The 21,110-nt window shown below is 39.1% G+C and overlaps 1 protein-coding gene across 5 annotated transcripts in view; it reads left to right on the forward strand.

Moving 5' to 3' along the window:
* fam184ab (family with sequence similarity 184 member Ab) overlaps positions 1-21,110 on the forward strand; it is a 176,219-nt gene that overhangs the window by 58,456 nt on the left and 96,653 nt on the right. For 3 of the 5 annotated variants that reach the window (XM_039782367.1, XM_039782368.1, XM_039782371.1), the window contains exons 2-6: positions 9,145-9,279; positions 11,709-11,867; positions 15,246-15,485; positions 16,481-16,564; positions 17,921-18,172. In XM_039782367.1, coding sequence (XP_039638301.1) covers positions 9,145-9,279; positions 11,709-11,867; positions 15,246-15,485; positions 16,481-16,564; positions 17,921-18,172 — 870 coding nt within the window. The remainder of the gene's footprint in view (positions 1-9,144; positions 9,280-11,708; positions 11,868-15,245; positions 15,486-16,480; positions 16,565-17,920; positions 18,173-21,110) is intronic. The other 2 variants (XM_039782369.1, XM_039782370.1) reach the window with 1 other exon arrangement.

Consider the following 21,110-nt stretch of genomic DNA (forward strand, 5'->3'; position numbering starts at 1 on the left):
CATTCAGCTAAAGTCTGTTTCTTTGGTCTGCGGGGGTTAGTTAATATACCTTTTGTAGGCAGGGTGCGATTTCCCTTGGTGGGGGGGGATGTGTGGCACTTTGCTGGCTTGCGAGATCCAATATGTGTTGTTCCCTCATGATGACAATGATGACATTATTGGCAGCCTTTGTCTCTCAGGCAGCAATTGGCATTTTCCTGGGCTTTGACACACACACACACACACACACACACACACACACTCGTCTCTGACCATTTGTCAGGCAAATTATGCTGATAAGTTCGGACGCAGTAGTATTGGTTCAGGATTTTGTGTGTGTGTGTGTGTGTGTGTGTGTGTGTGTGTGTGTGTGTGTGTGTGTGTGTGTGTGTGTGTGTGTGTGTCAGCACTCAACAGACTTCACAGCATTATAATTAGTGAATTTCATCTGCAGTGAAGTGTGCTGATGACTCTTGGGATGTGATGGAGATTTCCCCGGGGGGGGAATGCATGGGATTTCCCCCTTTCTGGCTTATATATCCCTGCCTCTGCTGAATTATTTTTTATCCCCAGTGGGGACAACATGTATCCACCCCCCCCCCACCCAAAGTGATCAATGCTGTTTTACCAATAGACCATTAATTATGTACCTACCTAAAATAGAAGTAAGTTGCCTATTTTAAACTGAGTAAAGTGCTGTCAGTCTATAGTGTGACAAAACCATAAAATCCAAATGGCAGTTGCTGATTGTATTTAGCAGCTCCAGAGCTCCAGGTCGCCCGACTACCAGCGGCGGTTGTTTAGCAGCCAATAGGTGACTGTGAGCCGGGCTACAGGCATCGCCAGATGACGGCCCTTTCAGGGGCCGTGGTAGTTGAGTTTAGCCAGAAAAAGTGAGCGTCTTGCGGCGATGAGAGTTAAGTTTAGGCAGCAAAACGACTAAATTAAGTTTGGGAAAAAGATCGTGGTTTGATTTAAAACACTTCCGAGGAACGAACAAGCGTTTCCTGGGTGAAAGTAATTTGTTTTCGCAGCGAAGTGTACTCCGCTCTCCGGCTCGAAAGCGCTGTGTTGTATGTTGACACCACGTTGTGCGTTTTCATTTTGAAACTATTAACCGTTGAATATTGAAGTTAAATAAGTGTTTTGGCATGGTCGGCCGAGTGGCACTATATCCATGGTATTGGAAGGGGGATTTAATTCTTGCATGTTTTGTTTTGTTGTGCATGATCAAAAAACCCCCCCCCCCCCCTCTCTGCTTTTTTCACAAATGGCACCCTGTTTGTAGGTCCCTTTGTTGCAAAGGCTAGCAGTTGGCTTTGTTAAAGGTCTTCATTTTGGTAGCTTTTATCCTGCCAGTTCAAAGACTTTGGTAACAGAGTCAAAACAAACCCCATTTCATTTAGTTTAACGTTTAGCAAAGATTAATGGGCTTTTACTGTTTACTTTCTCTGGTGGTGTTCATATTTGACTTTCATAAAGAAATACTTTGGTTTGCTTTCATCTGCAATTGCTGTTTAAGTTCAATGCACGAGGCTCTGCTGGATATCAGAAGTCAATAACAATTTCATGAAGCTTGTTTTTTGATGTTGCATTTTGTAGTGGCTTTGGAACGCAGTCCCACTGATAACAAAGTACTCCACCGTTCCCTTGGAAGAGGATCAGGCTCGTATTCTTGGTCGTTGGTGCAGATATTCTGAACTAAAAGATTTTGAGTAAATCACAACGCTACAACTTAACCCTTAGAGCAGGGCCACACCGGGAAATGAGAATCACATCAAGGGCCAGACATGTATAGTTTATTGACATGCTTTTATTTAAGAGAAAAGTTAAATATTTGTGACTGTATTGCATGTCTCATATAGTCTTCTCACTTACAGTTTGGTCGACATAAAACCCTAAAGAAGTCAGCAAAAAAGTTCCTTGTCCATCATAGAATTTAGCAAATCAAGCTAAACAATGATTACCGTTTTTAAAAGCAGGCTACCACACAGCTGACCCCAGCATCCTGTAGCATCCGACGGCCTGAATATGCAAACTCTCTGATTCTGTGGGGATTTCTAAGTCTCAAAGTCGGCAAATCTACCCAATTCTTCCTTGAGCGTCGCTTAATTGCAGTTTGAAAAAATGTTTTGGGTTTGCAAGGGGCCGGATTTGGCCCGCGGGCCTTGAGTTTGACACGTGCCTTAGAGAGATATAGAGCTACAGTGTAAATCTCCTTTTCCTCCTGGCTTCTCAAAGGTAGCGACAAATCAGCAAGACACAAAACCACAGAGCGGTAACATATTGGCCATGTCGGAGTATGTGATCCACAAGGTAACGACAACAAAAAGAGTCCTTATAAGCAATTTAGAGTGACTAAATTTGAGATTTGAGTGTTGGAGAAGTGAAAATGAAACGGCATTTTGCTTTGATTATCATCACATGATCTTGTTTTTTTATTAGTTTTTTACCTAATTAAAAAGTTATACAGCTATATAGACGTACATCCACTTACAGGCTATACCTCACGCTGCTATTGTTGATTGTTTTTCAGATTAAACTTGTAGGGTTTTTTGGTGGAGCTTCCATAATTATAGTAGCCAACAATAGCTATAGATAAGAGATAGACATTGTCAACGTCTAACATTTCTAGTGTTTGTAATTTGACCACTGCCAAAAATCTCTTTCTTATTAAGTCGTTTTGTCTGTAATTTAGTTCATAACATTTCATGGTTACACTTTACTTGAAGTTTTCTACATAAGAGTGACATGACACTGTCATGAACATGTCATAAAACATTATAAACAAGTCATAAACGTTTATGACATAACACTTTTTTAGTAAGTGTCATTCGGTTTTGTCATGACAAGTTAGGGTTAGGGTTCATGTGTCATGATTGTGTCATGACAGTGTCATGTGAGTGTCATGTGTTCATGACAGTGTTATGTCACTCTTAGGTAGAAAACTTCAAGTAAAGTGTTACCCATTTTATTTTCTTACATTAATTGAATAAATCTGCCAGTGCAGATATTAGTACTTTAAGATACAGACTCTCGGGTCTTACCAAATCCAAACTAGCAAAGATGTACCGACAAAATAAACATGATATGTGATAGATGTAAGTCTGCGGATGCAACATTGATTCACATATTCTGGCTCTGTCCCAACCTGGAGGGGTATTGGAAAGAGGACTGCATTGAGACATGAAAGGCCGATTCAGTTCAGTCTCTTCAGACTTCTATTTCTATGTAGACAATATAGCTGTCTGTGTTTATGAATATATTCGTAAGACATTAGCATTTGTTTGGTGTATTTTGACATTACAGTTTGTTTATTACACCTGAATTCTGACATTTATTTTGACAAGTAAATGTGAGAGCGATGCAGAATATTCACAATTTGATACTCTTACTATCCAAACAACGAAACAGGGGAATTGTAAAAAGAGTTTACATCTTTTGAATATTGCTTTAAAGGTTATACATTTGGGTTAGTACAATAGAGGTTAAGAAGTTCATGTAAAAGTGAGCACAATGAAGTTCTGACATTTCATCTTTTCCAGTGTTTGACAGCAGAGTCATATTTCATTTCAGAGTCTTAGTGAGTGTCTCAGCTGGGACTTTCTCCTGGCCGACAGATGAAATTTGTGGCATTTTGCTGCCACCTTTATCGATCTGCCTGGTATCGCTGTCGTTCATGCAGACTCCTGCAAGAACATGAACCTGATCAACCCGAGGAGATGAGAAGAGGATCACTCTCTCACACTTTCTCTCTCTCTCTCTCTGTTTTTCCTCGCACATTCACACCTCCGATCAGTACACACACACACACACACACACACACACACACACACACACACACACACACACACACACACCGTTGTATACAGTAAAAGGAAGCTTGTGTTTTTCAAGCTGACATTGCAATTTCTTTGATTATTCAAAATGAATAACTTCACACAATGAATACATCATTAATGTTAATCTGAATTACATGAAGTTTTTTTTCAAGGCAGGACTTCCCTTAAGGCTGTGGTACTGCCTTAACAAGAGCAGAGTCTGGGAGGAAGCCTGAGAGGATCAGTTAAGGATAAGAAAGTCCCCTAAATTGTGTGTATTGTAGTCAGTCCTTCCAGAAAAATGCGGAGGTTTTTTTTGATTGTTGCGGTCAAAAATCCTTGATTATGCGGCACGTTTTGTTAAAAAAAGCGATGGAATATGCGGGATATTTATGCATATTTATGCGATGAAATTGCGGAAACTTGCAAAAGTTGCTGGAACTTGCAAAAACTGCGGTTTGATGAAAAAGAGAAAGAAAAGTGATTTCCCCAACACCCCTGCTTTTCGATGATGTTCACGTTGCATGATTACGTATCTTCATGACGTTCCCATGGCAACAGGGGGAAATGGCTGCTCTTGTGTGAAATAAACGGAACATTTTTCAACTTTATCAAGATATAGTGACTTTTTTGCAACGACAATGCGGGGATTATGAAATCATGCAAGCCCCGCATATTTTGTGCGAAAATTGGCAATTTATGCGGCGAAAGTGCGGCGTATTTGAAAAAAAATGCGACCGCGCATAAATATGCGGACTTTGGCTGATTATGCATTGAATAATGCGATCGCATAATCACGTTTTTTTTGGAGGGACTGTGTAGTACTCACAAAGTCAGGATGGTTGGCTAGTACTATATAGGGGTGGGGGAAAATAATCGATACAGCATAGTTTTGCGATATTTTTCGCGGCAAAATTGTATCGTTACACAGACGCCAAGTATTGATCTTTTACATGTGTTGGTCAGTTTGACTGCTTGATAATCCCATTTTGCAGCAATAAAAGTGAAGTGAGATGAACAAACAGAGAAATGTATCTTTTTAGATAAAACAGATGTTGACAAAGTTTCCTTTTGGGGACATGATTTGAAATTGGGAAAAATTTTAAGTTGGAAAAAAGGTAATCATTTGCAATAAATCACAGAATATTGCAATATTTATTTACCTAAATTCAGATGATAAATAAGGTTACATTGAAATAATGTGGATATTGACTCAAAATATTGGCTGATATCTGCAACCCCCATTAAAATAATACCTGATTTGGCACATTGCTGGCTTGCCAGATCCAATATGTGTTGTTCCCACATGATGACAATGATGACATTATTGGCAGCCTTTGTCTCTCAGACAGCAATTGTCTGTTTCCTGGGGTTTGACTGACACACACACACACACACACAAGCAAATTACACTGATGCGTTTGGACACGGGCGTATTGGTTCATGGGGATCTCGACAGTCTCTGCTAGAGTGTGTGTGTGTGTGTGTGTGTGTGTGTGTGTGTGTGTGTGTGTGTGTGTGTCAGCAGCAGACCTCGCAGCATTTAGATTAGTGAATTTCATCTGCAGAAGTGTGCTGATGACTCTCGGGATGTGATGGAGATTTCAGCTCCTCTAACGGTTACGTCTGCTCCATTCACTTCCTAAGCTGATGAGAGACTGGGCTGCCTGAATAATTTAGACGTGTAGAGGAAAAAAACTTTTTCTTCTGGAGCAAACTGAATTTTCTCAGCTTTATTTGGCTCCTTGCAGAGTGCCTCTAAGCTTGGATGGATTCCTCATTTGAAAGAGCAGAGAAAGAGACTTGAAATGAGAGGTCCAAATGAAAGGACAGATTTTGAAACCCTGTGGAATAAACTTGGAATTTTATCCTTTATAAATAAAGCATCTTAGTATGTGAATTATTAGCTCTGCTAGTTGTGCAAAATGTTGGTCTGTCTGTCCACTGCCTTTTGGTCCAGATTGGAATATTTCAACAGCTGTTGGATGGCTTTCAATGAAAGTTTGCTCAGACATTCATGTTTCCCAGAGGATGACTCCTAATGACTTTGGTGATCCTCTGACTTTTCCTCTAGCGCCACCATGAGGTTAATTTACGGTTTTGAGTAAAATGTTACAACAGCTGTTGTATGGATAGTTATTAGTCTCACATTGCCAGACTTTCCTCCACAGCGCTGCAGAGGAAGGTCTGGCTAGTTGACACAGCAATCCGGGATGGGAGAAAAACCTGCTCTGGTTTATTGGCTTTTCTTTACACCAATCACAATTGTCTTGGGAGCGGTGCTAAGTGCCGGACGGAGCAATGATGCCTCTGCAAAATAGCCTCTGGAAGGAACTTGTTTTGGTGGAACACGTGTACGTTTAAAAATAGTTTTAGTCGTGCAACAGAAAACTCAGATTGGACAGATAGTCTAGCTAGCTGTCTGGATTTACCCTGCCGAGATCTGAGGAGCAGTTAACCACAGTCCTCAGAAATCCACCAGAGTTTAGAACGCCAACACAAAAAAAGCTGAAGGTGGCGGACATCCGGCGGAATTTCCGGCAGCACCTGAACAATCCCGGAAATGAAACGTTGTCGATATAATTGTTATTCAATTTAAATTTAGATATTGTAATAACTTTGGTGATTCCTAAACATTTCCTTTAGCGCCATGATCAGGTCAAAACTTTAGGCTAATTCTAATGCTTTAGTTTATAATCAAATACTTGCAAAACCAAGCCTGAGCTGTACTTTTGTTTAGCGCAAAGTTTAGTGTAGGGCGTAGAGTGTTAGTATGCTAACTGGCTAAATTAGGCACGATCAACATGGTAAACCAAGATGGTGAACATGGTAAACATTTAACCTGCTAAACATCATCATGTTAGCATTGTCATAGTTAGCATGTTAGCATGCTGGTTTAAGCATTTAGCTCAAAGCACCGCGCTGTGCCTAAGTACAGGCTCCCACAGAGTGGCTAGCGTGGCTGTACACTCTTGTTGTTAGAATAGTAAAGTGTTTCTTTTTCAATGAGTTACTGATCAGCAACAACTAGCAGTCAAGCTAACAGCCAACTGCTAACAGCTAAGTCTAGTTTCACAATAAGTTATAATATTGAGTTGTTGCCCAAAGGAAGGTGAAGGAAAAGAAACATATGTTATTAGTGAAAATATGAAAAACGCATTCGGCTTGAAGTAAAAGTAAAATAACAATTAAAAAAATGATATAATTATAAAAAAACTTGATTGCAGTCCAAGGTCCATATAACACACAATACAGTATAAAAATATAAAAGAGATACAGAAATACATAACAATTACACATTAACCCATAGGATATACAGGCTATTGCACCAATGCTGTCTTAACCTGGAAGTGTATCTATAACAGCTTTTCACAGGGCTGACTAAAGCTTCAATTATGTGGTTCTCTGACTTGTCCAGTCGACATATGAAACTAAACCTCAGCTATAAATCAGATATAAATGTCAATATATATTTAATATGCAGCATAAAGGTAGAAAAACAAGATGCTGATCAAATTCACATAGAAGAGGTCAGTAAAATCAGACGAGGGAATAACTGCCATGGCTGAGTACCTTTTTGATGAATGTGTCTTAGTTTCTGTTATTGAGTGGAGCTCTATGGTTGTCAGCTGTGTGTGTGTGTGTGTGTGTGTGTGTGTGTGTGTGTGTGTGTGTGTGTGTGTGTGTGTGTGAGGTGAATAAATGGAACCAGCACGGGAATTATTATTATTAATTTTTTTTTAAAGTGGCAGACTGAGCCTATAGAAAATGTGTACTGTATTCGGATATACAGTACAATTTGTTTAAAATGAAAACAAGTGAAACTAATAATGGATGTGATGTTTGTTTTTTTATAGCAGAATCACATTGTGTTCTATCCTATCCAATACTTCCTATATTTCTAAGCATATTTTCTATGCTGTATTCAATCCAAGTCAGTATTTGAATTTTTTCCCCCACACGTCCTTTATGAATGTTGCTCAGAACGATGATTTTTCCAGCCGTTTTCTTATTTAAATCTTTAGATTTTTTTTGCTTTTGATACATTTCCTTTTAAAGTTTCCTCCAGTTCAGTTCCAATTCTCATACTCTGTTTTGGCTGTGCCGAGGAGAGTGCCTTTGCCTGGGCTCCAAAGAGAGCCCGCATTTCTTCCCTTTCTTACTGATTATTGGTCCCCCCCTGTGCCACCCCACTTAAAAAATACTGGAATCACCCCTGCCTGGCAAAGCATAACAAGTGAATGTCATTGTTTCAAAGAAAGCTTTTGCCCTTCTTTTCTCTCCACTTTTTCTCTGCACTTTTCTAATTCTGTTGACGGACTTTGGTCCAGAGTAAACCAGCCTCCTTTAGCACCATCGCACAGTTCAATGTCTGAATTATTGACTTGCTTTTTCAAAGAGGCCACACATAGCTTGGTTTCTCATGGCGGGGAGCGAAGCATGGGGAAGAGAGTGTCATGGTTTTTCATGTGGAAATGTAAAACCCATCTCTCTCTTTCTCTCGCTGCCTGGGAGCAGGGGATCACTGCGCTGTCAGATTATGGCTCACTGGATGGCTGCATGTATTTCTGGGACAGATTTAAAGGTCAATCTCATGCACAACAGTTTGTGTTATTTTTATCCCCGGCATCAACCGATCTGTAATTTGTAATTGTTGGGCATCACCGAGGCTTCTGAGCTAATCTGGGAAACGTCCAGGCATGCACTGGAAGGTTTTCACAGCATATACTGCATGCAGCTGTGTACCAGCTATATACCACAGCTCATTTGCAATGCAATAGCATTATAATACGGCAGCAATTAGCATTTCTGTAGTCTGCTGTCGTTGCATTTAATCTGTAAGCTTATTTAAAAATGTTTTAAATAAATAATTAATGTCAAGTGTGACAAGTGTTTTTATGGTATTGGCCAACGACAATGGAATTGTTTACATCTTTGCACAAATGTAGCCAAATATTAAGCACCTCCAGAAGTATTTTTGGGAAATTTCTGTCACGGCTTGGGACAGACAGATAATCTATCTATCTATCTATCTATCTACTATCTATTATCTATCTATCTATATATACAAAGGGTTCAGTAACGAACTTGGAAGCTTTTCTTCCTACAAAGATACATTTAATGAGCGTTAGCATCTATCAACCTTCCTTTTCTGTTCCATTTGTAGTCTGAACTTTAATTTTTGATCAAAATATATCGAACGCAGCAGTCCTAACACAGTCCATGCTGGTAAACCCCGAGCTGTGAGAGATGCGGTCGGTCTCCCACCAGCTTTTGATACCGTAACAACTCCTGGTTATAATTATGTCTAACAGCTAGTGGGTTTCTCTCCTCTCTGTTGAAGGTTATCTACGCACTGAACACGAAAAACGACGAACACGAGGCGGCCATCTCCACCCTGAAGGAGGCCCACGAAGAGGAGGTGCAGCAGATTCTGTCGGAGACCAGAGAGAAGATACTACAGGTCTTTACATTTAATGTAATTTATTTTATCAGTAAGACAATGTCTTACGTCTATCTTTTAAATGAATTTAATTGTTCTCTGAGTTATGTCTTATGTCCTATTATCGGTGTTTAGGGGGTGAAATTAATCATTGCATCGGTGCATCACGATGCCGACCTGGACGATTCTGCATCGATGTAGTGACAGACCATAATCGATTATTGCCTACTGATGTTCATATATATCTGACTGCTTGAATTTGTTGATGAAAGGAGGTAATGCATCATAATGCAGCGAGATATTGAATCCATTCAAATCGTTGACAGGATAATCGTAATCGAATTGTGACACCAGTGAAGATTCACACCCCTATGTCCTATGTTGATAAGAAATGAGAAGAAAGTGTACTTTCGCCATGTGGATATGCAGTTAAAATGTAAGAAAGACGCAGGATACCATCGATATAAGGGACCTGACTTGAAGATATATAAAGTGAAGAGATACAGCCATTTTGTCGGTGTATGAACATTTAAATAAGTGAAGTAATCAATTGCAGCTTTCAGGGAGGACTAAGTAAATGCATATTGCAGTATTTTTTAGAATGATTAGCAGCTCATGAGTTATTAATAACTTCTATTGGTTGAATAGATGAATAAGTGGGCTTGAGTGGGCTTTGATTTGTTTTCAACTATTGATTTAAGACAGCCGAAGGGACTCTTTAGACCCAAACTCACATTCAGGTCAGTCAGTCAAGATGTAGTCTATATCCATGACGTTCCACTCCCGGGATTGCTCTCGTTCTGCCGGAAATTCCGCCAGATGTCACTCTTTTCGGATGTCCGTTTTCGGATGTCTCGTTACCTTCCGCTTTCTTTGTGTTGTAATTTAAACTCCGGTTGATTTATGATTCTGCAGGGTAAATCCAGACAGCTATCTGTCCAATTTGAGTTGACGTAAATATGACGCGAGCAACCTGTCTGAAAGTTGCAAGTCTTCTGGTAGCTGTGCCAAGAGAAATCTCAATCATTCCCAATCTTACAGAGATGGAGAGCGTAAGTATATGTAAGGAGATAACATGGGCACAGGCTAATTATTGCTAACTAAAATGCTAGTTAACATTAGTAATTAAACTTAAACAGCTAATGTAAGTCGAAACTGCCTGTGAGCTTCTCCTGACTATACGGTAATTTATCTACCGTGTGACAAAAAGTTGCGTGGTTATGACACAATCATTTTTACAAAAACGTCTGCTACAGAGCCATAACATGAGATACAAGTTAATGGAGCCTTTTATACATTGTCGTTTTTCTTTAGTAATAAACAATGGACAAATAGAGCTTTTAAACGCTTCAGATATAAAGTTATTCGCTGTCAAAGTGACGCCAAAATGAATGGGAGTCAATGGAATGCTAATGGCAGGTGATGGCTTGTTAGCCTAAGAGTCTCCCCATAGGATGCTCGCTTACCCCCTTGCAGTTTTCCCCTGTACAGCAGCTGCACACTATCACATGGCAGCTGATCCACTGGAGAGCCATAGAGCCGAGATCACACTCAAAACGAACTCATCAATATTCCATCAACTGGATATTAAATATTGAGGTCCATATGTCATTCCTCATCCTGGGAATGACTTGCTTCACTAAGAGCAAAGTGTCTAACCTCAAACAGCTTAACATATACATACAGACATTTACATGCTATATGTGTTCGCAATGTCTGCCTGGAGGGAAGTTTCAGTGTTGTGCTTTGCTAGAGCATTGAACTAAATTGAATGTACCTGTTTAATCTTTTAATTAAAATTTTCATTTGAGTTTCATAATGAGCTAATTCAAGGCCAAATTTAAAGTCTGTTTACAAATTCAGAATCCAGGTTTTTTTATTACTTATTACTGATGCCAATGATACTGAACATATAATAATATTGTTATTATTATTATTATTATTATTATTATTATTATTATTATTATTATTATTATTATTATTATTATTATTATATGTTCTGTCCTGTTTTTTTACTGTAGCTTATTTGTTAAAAGCATACATCAAAAATGTTCATCGATGTTAATAAAGTTTGGTGAAATATTGAGGATTATTTCACATTGCAATAGAACTGCAAAGATTAATCAATTAGTTGCCAGCTATTAAATGAATCGCCAACTATTTTGACAAACGATTAATCAGTTTAAGTCAGTTATTGTATTTTCTAGTCTCTTCACATATCTTTAAGTTGGGGATAAAACAAAACATTTGACGACGTCTTATTGGGCTCATTAATTATTAATCGACTATGAAAATAATCGTCAGTTGCGGCCCTACATTGCAACATTGAACATTTTTGCTCTTTTCTCACCAACTACTGCATTTCAGTCTACAACATCTGGCACGTGTGTTCCACATGATTGTATGTGTGTTGTGGTGCACAATCAGCTGCAGATTCCAAATACGTTTCATTATGGTATCCACAGTACAAGAGTAAGATCAGCGATGAAATGGACCTGAAGAGGCGGATCCAGTCTCTGGAGGAGTCCATGGAGCTCCACGAGAGGATGAAGAGACAGGCGCTGGCCGAGTTCGAGAGCTACCGTCAGAGGGTGGAGGACATGCAGCTTTGCACTGAGGCTCAGGTAGACAGAGGAATTGTGTGTGTGTGTGTGTGTGTGTGTGTGTGTGTGTGTTAAGGCAGAGATGGGAAGTAACGAAGTACAAATATGTTACTGTACTTAAGTTTTTTCTACTATATTTTTGTGGCGACTTTTTCTTTACTCTTATTTACACAATATTTCTCTTTTTATGGCGTTAGTGTCAAGAGGTGTAATAGGCGGACACGCCTCCACCAGGCGGGGTGCCACACAAAAGAAGAAAGAGATTGCTGTGGGATAATAGTGGGTGTGTGGTTGGATTAGTGTTAATATTTGTAGTATGTGTTGTTTGGTTATGTTCTAGTAGGTTTTTTGTGTTTTTGTGTTCAGTGTGTATGCGGTTGTCTTGGTTAAGAAGTGCCACACATTACTATCTTCACGTTATTTTTTAGTTTTTTAGTGATAATACAATCAAAGGGATAGTAGGTAGGTGTAACGCCCCTACAACTCATCATTTGCACGCTCGTGGTAGTAAAGAGTATAAGAGAAAATAGTGAGGGGGTTTTGGCCATTTTTTATGGTTTTTTATAGTTTTTTTTTTTTGAACACAATAATTTTTAAGGGAATTAAAAGAGGATCTGTGTTCACAGATACAATTAATTCATACTTGCTACTCAGCAATTTAGGCTGTCAAATAATATATGTGATGTTTGGCGACATCCATTTAAAATGTGGACAATGGCATATAAAGAGCCTGGTTTTATGTCCACTGAAGTTTCTCATCTTGCACTCTAGTAACGTGTGTGGTCCAGGTAGCTTTAGTGGTTGTTCATAAAGGCTACTTTTACTTTTATACTTTAAGTACATTTCACAGCCTGTACTTTGTTACTTTTACTTAAGTAAAGAAGTTAAATCAGTACTTCTACTTTTACCAGAGTAATTTTTAACACAAGTATCTGTACTTCTTTAAGTACGGGAGTGAGTACTTTTGCCATCTCTGGTTAAGAGGCAGTGTTGCCCGGCATGATGCTGCAGTCACAGCTGCAGGTAATCAGTTCTAATGTCTGTTTCTGTCTCCTGTTGTGAGAATAGAGAGTCTCTCTTGCCTGTGAGCATCACCAGTGTTATGCGTAGTAGTATTAGTAGTAGTCTATATCAGACAACTTTTCATTTATGGCATTGTTCCGGTGCCGCTGGATGTCCGTTACCTTCCGCTTTCTTTGTGTTGGCATTTTGAACTCCGGTGAATTTCTGAGGACTATGGTTAACTGCTCCTCAGATCTCTGCAGGGTAAATCCAGACAGCTAGCTAGACTATCTGTCCAATCTGAGTTTTCTGTTGCACGACTTAAACAGCCTTTGAACATACACATGTTCCACACAGCCTCCCAAGGGGGTTTGAAAATCTGAATTTCAATCTGCCTCAAATGCTTCTTGAATGCATTTAAACTTGGCTTACTTTGATTAGCTATCCAATCTTCCAAAGACACCCTAAGTGACTAAGTGTAAATCAGATTTGTCAACAGTTCTGTTTGTTATAGTTTGTTCCTTTATACCATGCCCACGGAAAACACTTGTTTCTGAATGGTGTCTGTTAACCCTCTGAAGTCTAAGGGCATTTTTGAAATTCCTCAAATCTCTTTTGAAAACAACCCAAGTTATGATGTGTTGTACAAATTGTTTTGGTGCTTGAAATGAGTTCACCAAAGTCTTTAGTGTCATATATGATAAAACATAGTGGATAAATGTCTGAACTGAAATTTTGTAATATCGCTTTTTAAGTAGGAGTTTTGTCAAACAAGTGTGTCTTTCGTCCTCAGAGTATTAAATACCTTTCTAAATCTCTCTGTATATTAACAGTGCTAACAATAGCAGCAATACTTTTGCATGATTCCACCTTATGAGATACTGAACTCCCACTTAATAGTATAATGATCATATAATTGAACACAGCCCTCCTTGTTTTCCTGTGGTAAGAGGCAGAGGAGTACCACACTTCTGCCTTATTCATGTATGCACTTAGAGTATATAAGTCAGCCAGTGTGTATGACCTATTCTTTGTGTGCGTGTGTGTATGGACAGTGAGCATTGTTATAAATCGATACAGTAGTTGACATATGGATGACATCATTATATTGATTTATATAAAAAAAGATTGTAGAGGATGTGCAGCTCTGTGTTCAGGTACAAGGTATGGGATACAAACCGATGGATGGGTGGATGGGTGAGTGGGTGGATGGATGGGTGGGTGGATGGATGGGTGTATAATTTTGAGTGACACACAAAGAAAGAACATGCAGCCACTAAGGCTCATGCAAAGGTGTGTTCGTACTAGAGTTGCCGTAGGAGTTGTTACTGATGAATGACAGCTTGTGTGTCTGTTACTTCATTTATCAGTAGTTCAATTTCAGTATCCGAAAATTCTCCCGTTGTTTGATTCCAGAGCTGGTTTAGGGCTCTGTGTTGCACAAAATTCATCTGTCGAGTGAAGCTTTTGAGGTTGTGTTTTCAGGTACAAATTGCACCTAGTAGTTAGCGTGAGTCGCTGATTGTGTAATTATCTGCTGCCTTTGTAAATGAAATTTTCTTATTTCAGACCGTGCAGGCAAATTAAATGAAAGGCGTAAATCTGTGTATGTGCTGTGGCCCCGAGAGATGTTTTAATATTTGCTTTGCCTCCTTCATGAAAATGTTCCTTTATGAAAGTGCTATATAATGTCTTTTGTTATACTTGGACCCTGTTTTATAAGTGAACTTCTTACTGTTCAGATGGCTTTCTGTTTAGTGGGATTGCTGGTTTTTAATGCTAATTGTTACAAAATAAGAGTTTACTTGCAAAATGTAAAATGTAATTACTGTTTTTGTGATCATTATGATCCCAAATCATAATTGCGATACAAATTTTGATTAATTGCACAGCCCTACTACAAACTAGAGATGGTCGGATACCATTTTTTGCTTCCCGATTCCGATACCTGAACTTTCATATGGGCCAATACCGAGTACTGATCCAATAGTGTGTCATATATTTTTTATTATGTTTTAACAGCTGTATACTACTTTTCCTGTATGGATGTGATATGATTTCTGTCTTGGTTGTACGACCTGGCTCAGGATTAACTTTTTGTGAAACATGAACAAACACAAACAATGAATGCCACATAACCTTTTTTTTCCCAGTTTGACAGTCAGTCATAACCGAAAAAGAACATAAATAAACTACTTTAAAGTCGATTTTCTTCGAGGCTAAATTACGTGGTATAGGATCTGTGCTTAAACTCCATTACTTTCCGATACCAGCATTTTAGCCAGTATCGGAGGCTTTTACGATACTGGTATCGGTATCAGGAAAAATCTCTACTACAAACCTGTATCTGTAATTCCTCCTGTTAGCTCAGTCGTTCATTCCTGTCTTCTTTGGCAGCACACGCAGCGCGTGGTGTCCATGTCGAGGGAGGTGGAGGAGATGCGGCGGTCCTTTGAGGAGAAGCTGCGTACGTTCAGCCAGGCCCAGACCCAGTTTGAGCAGGAGAAGAGGGCCGCGCTGGAGGAGCTGAAGGCCCAGCACAGACAGGAGGTCCAGGAGCTCCTCCGCAGCCACCAGAGTCAGAACGCAAACTACAGTAAAGACCAGGAGAAACTGGGGCAGCTCCATAAAGCCGAGGTAACACACTCACTACCGCGAAAGTAGAGCAGAAAATGAAAGCCAAAGCAACAAACAAAATCACAACAGAGAAGAACCAGAAGAAAGGGAGACAGCGGTGATTACTACATTATTAACTGTCAGTGAATCAACCTGCTACATCAACTCAAACTCTTTTTGTTTTTATCGTGTTTTATCTTTCAGATAAACATATTTATGTTTTTCTGTGCGCACTAACAACATGAAAAATCTCAGGACCAATAATTCACAAGTTTTTATACAGTGTATATACAATTTCAACTTCATCTTGCAGCTGTTTTGTCTTTATATTGTTCTTCTACTTTATATACTTTTTGATTTGATTTTATATTTATATAGCTTTATATTTTTTCATTGTATTTTTTTTGTTGCAAAACTGACTCTTAAGAGCAACGCACCAAAATGTCAATGTCCCTGTACGGCCCTGTACAGTGCCTGTAAATATCTATTCTATTCTGCAAGGTCCCTGCCATTATCTCAATGGGAGAAAACACTGTACACATGTTGAAGTATTTTAATCTCTCTACGCCGAATCAATTGATCAATTTATAGTGTCAGGACACTTTACAGATAGAGTAGGTCTAGACCGCACTATAATTTACAAAGACCCAACAAGTTCCCCCCAAGAGCAAGCATTTGGCGCGACAGTGGCGAGGAAAATCTTTACTTTTAACAGGTAGAAACCTCAGACAGACCCAAGCTCTTGTTGGACGGCCGTCTGCCGCTGCTGGTTGGGACACAGAGACACTGATACAGATATACAGAAATATGATTCCTAATAATTATAGCAGTTGGTATGATGAACAGTGGCTTTTATAGTAACAATAAAGATAATAGAACTATTACTAGAAATAATAGCTGTAGCAGTGCAGGGCGTAGCAGGGCGTGGAGCAGGACCACTAAGTCTTTTTTTTGTTGTTGCTCCAAACGCCACCAAACGCGAGCTGTCCTTCTCATGCTGTGCTGATGTGTTACAGGTGGAGTCCCTGACGGAGCGGGTGGAGGAGCTCAAACAGGACAAGAAGAGACTGGTGGAGGAATACGAGGCCAAACTCAGCAAGGTAAAGCACTGTAGCCACTGAAGAGGACTGCTTGCACACACTGCAAACAACCTGGCTGATGCTTTCTGGGTGGAGTTAGGGCTGGGCGGTATGGAGAAAATCAGATATCACACTACTCTTGACCAAATACCTCGATGTCGATAATGCAACGATATGGTAGGGTTGACAATTGGTGTTTTCACAAAATATTTTCACAATTAGATTTTAGATAAGTAATCATTAAAAGTGTGAAAATGATGACTAAGTAGTTAAAGACAAATAATAGAACATCTAGAACAGTCTGGTCAGTTCAGAAAATGACATCACTTTACTGTAATGCAGCCTTGAAAACCAGGAAAAGACAACCCTTACCATATAACGATATTACCATATCAGAAAAATAAGGCGATGTCTAATCTCATATCACAATATCAATATAATATTGATATATTGCCCAGCCCTAAGGGGAGTATCATGCTCTAGTTACAGCTATGCAGTGGTATAAATACATTATTTAGTAAATGCCTGTATTTGTAAACTTAGTAAGTGCATGATGGTGGAATCTGTCCTGTACAGTATCAGATTAAAAATGTTAGCAAATGTGCATCTATTTATGCAAATTATGTTTTTAAAATTTCAAGGTGAGAATGGCTATTCATTTGAGGCCACAAACCTCAAGCTTCACATTTTGCTCCTGTTTTCTGAATTTTAATACTTTCCTAAACTCTGAAAATCACTGAAATTCAGCTTTTGTTGAATATAGAATGATGACAATATAATTGAATTACTGTTTAAAACAGTCCTGTTAATATCCTTTTGTACAGCAAAACACATTGTCCAAAGCTCTAAGGGGTACGTTAATGCTGTCATGTTAATGTATTATCTCGAATTGCTTGAATTGTTTAAACATTACAATTAAGAAACACTTAAGGTGTTGGTAAAAGTGAAATAAGCTCTGCTAAAGTAAGTAATGGTTTAAAAAGAACAGAAATTACATTTATTGGCAGTTTTATGTTGACCTTGCTGAAAGTGAAGGCTGTGATCTGCAGATTCATGTACAGCAAAAGCAGAATGGCACAATTTAAGTGCATTTAGAAGCTATTAATTTCAGTAAAAAACCTGCTCATTGACATTGAACACTGTCAGCCAAAGACATTTTGGCTTCAACTTTCACTTCATTTTTCGCATGAGATTGCATTTTGATGAGAAAGCTTTTCAAGCCGTCCAAAATGTTTTTTTAATTGCATCCCAATTTGATGAAAAAAAAAAAAAGAGGTAAAAATAGTTAGTACAATATAGAACAGTGTTAATGCTCGAAGCTTCCATTAATCTGTTTGGATTAAGGTTGTTTTTTCACACCAGTCTGTCTGTCCCCAGGCTCAGGCCTTTTACGAGCGCGAGCTGGAGGCCATGAAGAGAACTCAGCAGCTGACTGCCGACAACCTGTTGGCATGGAAACGCACCGAGTCCGAGCTGCGGCGGGAGTTTCAGACTCAGGAGGCGGCGCTCCAGAAGACCCTGGGAAAACTAAGGGCCGAGTTAGTCAGGGTAACGGAAGAAGCTCGGGAAAACCGGGAGAAGTCCCACAAGCTTCAGGCGTCACTCACCACCGCTGAGAGCAATGTCAAGGTGAGTCTGAACTAGGGTTGGCTACCATTTACATTTTTACCGGTACCGGTACCTGAAATTCGGTTCTGGTACCCAACGGTACCTTTTTTTGGGACTTTCCCTCTGTAATAACAAAAAAATAATTTCAGTTGTAAAAATAATTCCAAACCTATTTATCCTATTTACTTAGAACATTTTGTTATTTATTTAGAATAATTTACATACCACACAAAATAAAACAATTCCCTCTCCCCTTCCATACCCATCCCAACAAACCTATTCAATCAAATACTTTCTTTTCTCACACTGCACTGGAACTTTTATTCTTGTATTTGTATCTTATTCTTTTTTTAGCCTGTTTATATTTCCTATCTCTCTTAACTGATCTTTAATGTTTCATGTAAAGCACTTTAAATTGCCTTGCTGCTGAAATGTGCTATAGAAATAAAGTTGCCTTGCCTTACAACCTCCAGCCTGTCAGTCAGTCAACAGGGCATAGAGAACACTGCCTGCCTGGCCCAGAGGAAGTGTAACCGCACCGCGACCGCTTTCAGCTTGCCATTAATATTATATTGCAGAGTTTTGAAAAGTGTAACGACAACCGCCGTGACACACTGTGACTTTAACAAACTGCCGAGTTGACGTAGTTTAGCTCCGTCACACCGCGTGATTCGGTCCTCGGTTGCGCTGATGTAATTCGGTCGGTAACCAAAAAAGTACCGCTTTCGGCACCCAACCCTAGTCTGAAGTGGACTATAAAGACGAGACAGGGGGTAGTGAAACAGGACCAGAACATCCTGTAATTTAATTGAATAAAGTCTATGATTGGCCATATTCAGATGCAGTTTTTTATGGATGGGTACTCTGATGTTAAAACCCTCTGGATCGCATACAACACGAAACCACGAACATTAGATGTCTTCTTTAATATCTCCAGATCCATACAGTGTAGAGACTTACTTTATTTTTTTGTTTATAAGCAGAGAAATCCGCCGTTTTAACGAGACCGTGTAACAATTGTAGCCCATCCAGAAAATGTTTTAAATCATCGTGGAATTACAGTGTCTTTGTAACATAAATAAATAATCCTGAATCCAAACATCAACTTGCGCGTATGTTCTGCTTGCTTCGCGACATTTGGACTGATCGTCTCGCCGCAGCGCTAGCCCTTTCCAGAGACCTCTTCTGTGTCTTCATAGCCCTCCCAAAAGCTTGGAAATCCGGCCATGAAGACGGAGACTTTTCGGAGACTATTCGGAGACTATGCGGAGACTATGCACGCAATTCCAGAGCGATAAATCCACGATTGAACGGCTATTTTCTGTGTTTTGTACCAAACCGCGATCTATTTTTTCGTTAGCCAGCATCCATGATTGTTTTGAGAAATTTTGACTGACAGCTTTGTTGACCAATCACATGAAGTAATGTGCTCAAAGAGTTTGCTTAGCGAATAGAGAGCCCTCAGAGGAGGGCCTTATATACGGCTGTGTGTGTGTATTGGGAGGATACAGAGACCAGGCAGAGACGGCAGAGTGAAGCCTGCAGGCTGAAATGAGTGTGATTTGGCTTACTGATGTCAAATAGCAGACAGATAATACATTGAAGATGACACAACTAACTTTTTGGATAAAAGCGTATGGACTTTTATGGGGAAAAAAACAAAATAGTTTTATATTTTTCTTAGTTACAGAGTTTATTTCTGTTTCCCCTGATTGCCAACACCTAGATGACCACTTTCCAAAAGCCAATAGTCTTGGCCATTATTGTTCTCTGTGTGATTTCAATACATTTCTGTGAGATTTCATTTCCGCTTAGAATTTTCTTTTGTCTTTATAGTCATTTAACAATTTATACATTCATATGACATCCCTGCAGCATGCATATCCTGATAGCCCAGGTTCTCCTGAAAGACATTATGTCTATAACTTGATTGTGTATAACAGGGTTGAGGTTATACAAGCATTATTACACAAGGAGACCAGGCAAACAAAAGATGGAAAAAAAGGGCTTAGACCTCTGAAGGTTTTAATACTTCACTTCACAGATTAAGTTACAAAAAGTGGAAGTTTAACAAACTATCTATCTATCTATTTCTGACATTAAGACATTAAGAAGAAATTGAAAGTGATTAAATGGAATCAGGCTGTTCAATTACATTAGAATCTGCAAGTTATTCCATTTATATGGATCTTAATACTCAAATGCAGTTTTGCCGAATTCTGTCCTAACAAATGGAATATTTAGGACCAAGGAATCCCTAGTGCGAGTACCATAGTGATATGGTTTAAAATTCAGAAAGCTTTATAAATATACAGGGAATTTTTTAAGCAAGGCATTGTAAATAAATAAAACGCAGTGCTGCTCCCTTCTTAGAGCCAAAGAAGTCCAGCTTACATTTTGATAAAGGAGACAGTGGAACATGGATGTAAACTGCTGAATATAAAATAAATATTAAAATAAATAGGTTTGCAAATGTTTTATGAGAAGGAAATGCCCTTAACATGTTTGTTAGACCTCAAAGACACACACAGTGTGTTTTGGTATGAAATAATAAATGTAAACATAACTTTTTTTGGTTGCTGGTAAACCTGATGAAGATGAAATGATCGAAACATTGTTCACATGTGCTCTAATTCTTTTATTGTGAGCCCTACTTTGTTAATTATTAGGTATTCTTAACTCAGTCTGCTGTGCCAAAACCCACCTGCGTGTTGAATCTAAATGATGGTATTTCATGTAGTTTCCAAGTCTTTCGTCCCAAATCTTTGGCTTTTTTGATGCCGTTTAGTATATTTTTTGGAGAAATTCATCAACTGGCCAAGTGTGGTACAATTCCCCTGCACCCTACCATTCCGACAGTAATGAGTGCCTTTTTGTGTAGGGCAAAAATAGCAGTGCTGTGTTCATTGTTCTTCTTTCTGAGTTCTGTAAGGCCTTTGGAAGTAGACTCACAAGATAT

Source organism: Perca fluviatilis, chromosome 18 (assembly GCF_010015445.1).
Source record: "Perca fluviatilis chromosome 18, GENO_Pfluv_1.0, whole genome shotgun sequence".
Taxonomy (NCBI): Eukaryota; Metazoa; Chordata; class Actinopteri; order Perciformes; family Percidae; genus Perca; species Perca fluviatilis.